Source organism: Morone saxatilis, unplaced genomic scaffold (assembly GCF_004916995.1).
Source record: "Morone saxatilis isolate NCDOM2014 unplaced genomic scaffold, NCSU_SB_2.0 Contig9, whole genome shotgun sequence".
Classification (NCBI taxonomy): domain Eukaryota; kingdom Metazoa; phylum Chordata; class Actinopteri; family Moronidae; genus Morone; species Morone saxatilis.
Genome location: NW_023340268.1, coordinates 460,297 through 464,535, shown reverse-complemented (window position 1 = coordinate 464,535; position 4,239 = coordinate 460,297). Strand labels below are relative to the sequence as shown.

General features: G+C 38.9%; 1 protein-coding gene across 1 annotated transcript in view; it reads left to right on the top strand.

The window, feature by feature from the left end:
• cfdp1 (craniofacial development protein 1) overlaps window positions 1-3,556 on the top strand; it is a gene marked incomplete in the record, with an annotated part of 17,848 nt that extends 14,292 nt beyond the window's left edge. Inside the window, 1 exon segment of the mRNA XM_035681286.1 lies at window positions 2,051-3,556. Within this exon segment, the coding sequence (XP_035537179.1) occupies window positions 2,051-2,141 (91 nt within the window).
• Window positions 3,557-4,239: the final 683 nt, after the last annotated feature.

Genomic DNA, 4,239 nt, shown 5'->3' with positions numbered 1-4,239 from the left:
TGTCCTGTGGTCGTCAGTCAGTGTCGCGTTATTTCCAGTTGGCCCGGCTCATGACCAATCTGATTGGTGGAGTGTTAGCCCTTGATACGAATCAGTGAGTGCACGAGAAAACGGAAGTGATGATGTAAACATACTACGCAACGCCAGTATCTTGTTATTATTAGCCATCGTATTTCCGTTCAGCGATAATGACAATAACAATCCTTCTTGACTACTATCAACACTCTCTGATGAAAACAATGATGACGACAGGTGCTCTGTGTTTAAGGTCTAGAGTGATCCGTCTTTCCGGTTTGATTTTTTTTTGGGGACAACACAGATTACGCCGGTCTGCTGTTTTGGGGAGTATTACGCCTCCGCACGCGCAACGTACGCTCCATTGGCGTCGGTTTGGTGTGTTCGGAGGCATTTTTGGACCGATCAGGAGACGAGCTGACTGATAGTCGACGCTTTTTGCCGAGGGTCGGCCGCGCGGGTTGGTGTCGGGGAGCCATTAGAAGACAAGAAACCCCACTACAGTCCGAACTGTAAGAAGAAGGGGACAGAATCACACCAGGAGCAGTTGAGAGACTAGGTTGTCTGCGGCCGCAGATGTGCTGAAGTATTCAAGCCACAGCCGTACACTTCCTACTAATTTGTACCTCAAAAAAAGTGTTATTGTATATTCTTGTTGTTTGCTGTTAATTTTGTCATTGTGTTTTTGCCGATAAAAGTTTTTTGTTGATCTTGGTTATTTTGGTACTATTTAGGCTATGGTATGCCACACAAAACTCTTTGTTGGAATGAAGATTAATTATTTCTGGAAAAAATTCATGTTCCTAAATTGTTTTTAATTGTCTCAGTGTAACTTTTTTGTGCTCTTTTCTCCCTGACATTGGCCATTGTTCATTGCTGCGTGATTGTTTTAACCGTGTCTTTTCTAAGGTAGACGAAGCAGTTTGTCAGAGTGAGGTCAGGAAAGAACGAAATGCTGCGAAGCTACTATATACTTTCAATCTTCGCCTTTTCCTTTCCGATTCATTTTACTGCAGATACGCAGTTGCCAATCCAGAATTCCAGATTAATCAAAAAAAATCACATCCTGGTTGCTTGTTTTACATACTGCTGTTTATGTTTCTACAGGTGAGTGAGTGGTTGGCTGTTATTTTTGTTTAGTCACAGCACACATTCTGCTCACTATTCGGGTTCATGGGCAATAATTCAGTTCATTTTGCCACAGGAAGTGAAAAATAATTTATATATCTGCGTGAGTGCATTCACTTTGCCTTTAATGGGTTTCTTGGCCTGCTACACTTCCACCAGCAAAATTATGTGTTTTTTGTATTATTTGCCTTTTTTATCATCACTGTACAGCACTTTGGTCAGTTTTATACGTGTTTAAATGTGCTTTATAATTAAATTTTACTTACTTACTATAAAAATCTACCAGTAGTTTTTCCCTAATCCTGCTGACCAAACAAACCCATAAACAACACTGGAAAACCTCCTTGGAGAGGTAGATTCTGTAGCAGAAATAGTCAATAATGAAGCTTAATCAATTTCTGAATTTCTATGTTTAGGTGAGGTTAAGGATAGGGTTGGGGTCAGACATAGTTTTTTAACGGGGAGGGGGAAGGCATATTAAGTGTAAGAGACAAAAGTGTACGTTGTGTAAATGGGACATTACATTAGCCGCTTGTCTTAGCACTCTCTATAGAGTTTTGGATCCAGCAGCATTACTGGCTGTGTGCTTGTCTTGAGTTTTGGATAACATGACTTTTAACAGACATGATACTCATTGTTTTGGTTTAAACAAGTAATAACATATACAGTAATGCTGTATTACAATTCCAAAGTCCTCCTTAGTTACTGTTGCTAGATCAGACAAGCTTGACAAAAACAAAACAAAAAAAACATTGCGACAGCGTTCTGTATTCATCTGGTAATATAGCTAACTCAATGTATTTTTTCTTAAAATTGATTTAAATTAAGTCCATCTCAACAAAATGTTAAAAGATAAAAGTATGTTAGAATGTATTGGCAGGGAATATGTGTGTGTGTGTGTATTTAGGTATGTGGAGCGGAAGAACTTCTTGGAGCGAGTCGACCACCGTCGGTTTGAGTTAGAAAAAGCAGTACGACTGAGCAACATGAAACAATGACAGACTGACAGTGCACACACACACACAGAGTGGAACATATCTTCAGACTTCCTGTATCTTGCTTTCTGTCTTTCTAATGACAGAGTTGCTCTTTCCCCAGTACAGTGAGCTCCTACTGGTGCTGTGGCTCGGCTCTATTTCAGGAAGGGGATATTAATAGGCTGAGTTTGTGGAATGGCGGGGTGTTGAGTTTTCTTATAGAGAACCAATTAGTTCCAAACCTTCACACTGAGGACATTTTTGGGAACTGAGGTCTTTCCTGCCTGTCCTGCTCCCGAAAGAGACTTAGTTTACTTTTGTCCATTATTTCTATCCGTAGTTATCATCGCACTCACCAAGTTAATTGCTGAGATCAAGGAACACGGTGACGTCAGTAAAGAGAAAACTCTAAGATGATCTACTGCGAAAATAAAAGCTAAGTTTGAAATAAATCAGGACTGGTTAGGGTTAGGCTACATGTTGAGGTTAGGTGTGGCAGTGGGAAGAGCAACTGGCTAGGGAAGGATTTGTTTCACTGGTCATTTTCCTTTGAAAGTTCACCTGATGTATATCTGGACCTTGCCTGGATCACATCAAACATGCTAATGCCCGCCTTTTTGTTGAGCTAGCCTCGGTCAGAACCTTGGTGGTTTCTCCTTCTCTGTACTTACTTACAACTTATAGCTAATGTTAGCAAATCTCTAGCTAATTAGCCAGTGTACATCATTGCCTTTAAAACCATCTTCATAATGTGCAACACAGATTAGCCTAGCACATCTCAGCATATATATATATATGTAGTACAGGAAAGGAGGAAGTTGACCAAGGCTCCAAAAGGGGTGGGGGTAAGAAAGGGCAAATTCCCAGTTGTAATTTTCTATATTGTTGTGTAAAAAAAACTTGTAAAGACGTTAAAATAAAAAAATCTAGACATAGGGACTTTAGTTAGTGGATAAAGAGTAGATGTTGTGAGAGGAGACTCGTCATAAACAAATGTTTGGTTGGATTCATGCCATTGTGGGTAGATTTTTCATTTTATTACATATTTGATATAATGCCTTTAAAATAAAAATAAAACCATTATGGGACACTGAAACACCCTGCTGGCCACTTCAATTCTGATTAAATGTTGTGGACATTGTAATGATCAATACCACAGTAAAAGTGGAATCAATCAAGCTGCATTTTATCCATCATATCAGAGGAGGACCACACTGACTGGAGCAGATCTGAAGGGGATGCCAGCCTGTCCCTCAGGCGTTCTTCTGTCCTGGTTAGAAACAAATGGGGGAGAGAGTGGGGAGAGGAGAACTGCAAAATGAGAGAATGAGAAGGGACATTTCATGTCTTGTTAGTTCGACTGTAGAGTCATTGATACAGTTCTGTTTATTCATGTAAATATTTAATATCCAATAAACACAAGCTAACCATTTTAAGAACGCTTGTTGATTTGTTTTTGTTTGCTGACAAACTGTTCTCTAAAGTCACTGTAAAGAACGTCCACATCAATCATGGTTTTTCCATCACCCTGTTCTAACTACTGTTATAGCTGCTGACTGCTCAATATTAAATAAATATAATCACATGAATAAATTGTGTAAAACCTATAAATGAGCCATAGTATATAACAAACCTTCCCACTGAGGACATTTTAGAAGTTAAGTGAGGTATTTCCTAAAGAATAATTCTGCTTTCTTACCATTTCCATCTTAGTGATGTAGTTTTGTCCATTATTTCTATCCATAGTTAACATCCTACATACCAAGTTAATTACATTTAATTACATTATTAAAGAGGTGCTGCACCCTAAAACGTGTCATTTAAATTGTAAACTGAGTTATGTGATTATGCTATGAGCACATCAATGCTGGTGTTACAATTTAAATTATTACCAAATATATGAAAATCTGCATTTTTTTGGGTTATAGATGGCTCAACCTGCTCTCTACTGGTTAAAATCACCCTGAACGTTTTAAGACAAATGCTGAGATAGTCGCCCCAAACGGTTGACTGTATGTCACAACATTTATATACATCGATCAGCCATAACATTATGACCACCTGGGCACCCTGGTGGTCATAATGTTATACAGCCCTATACCAACAAACTGATGCACTG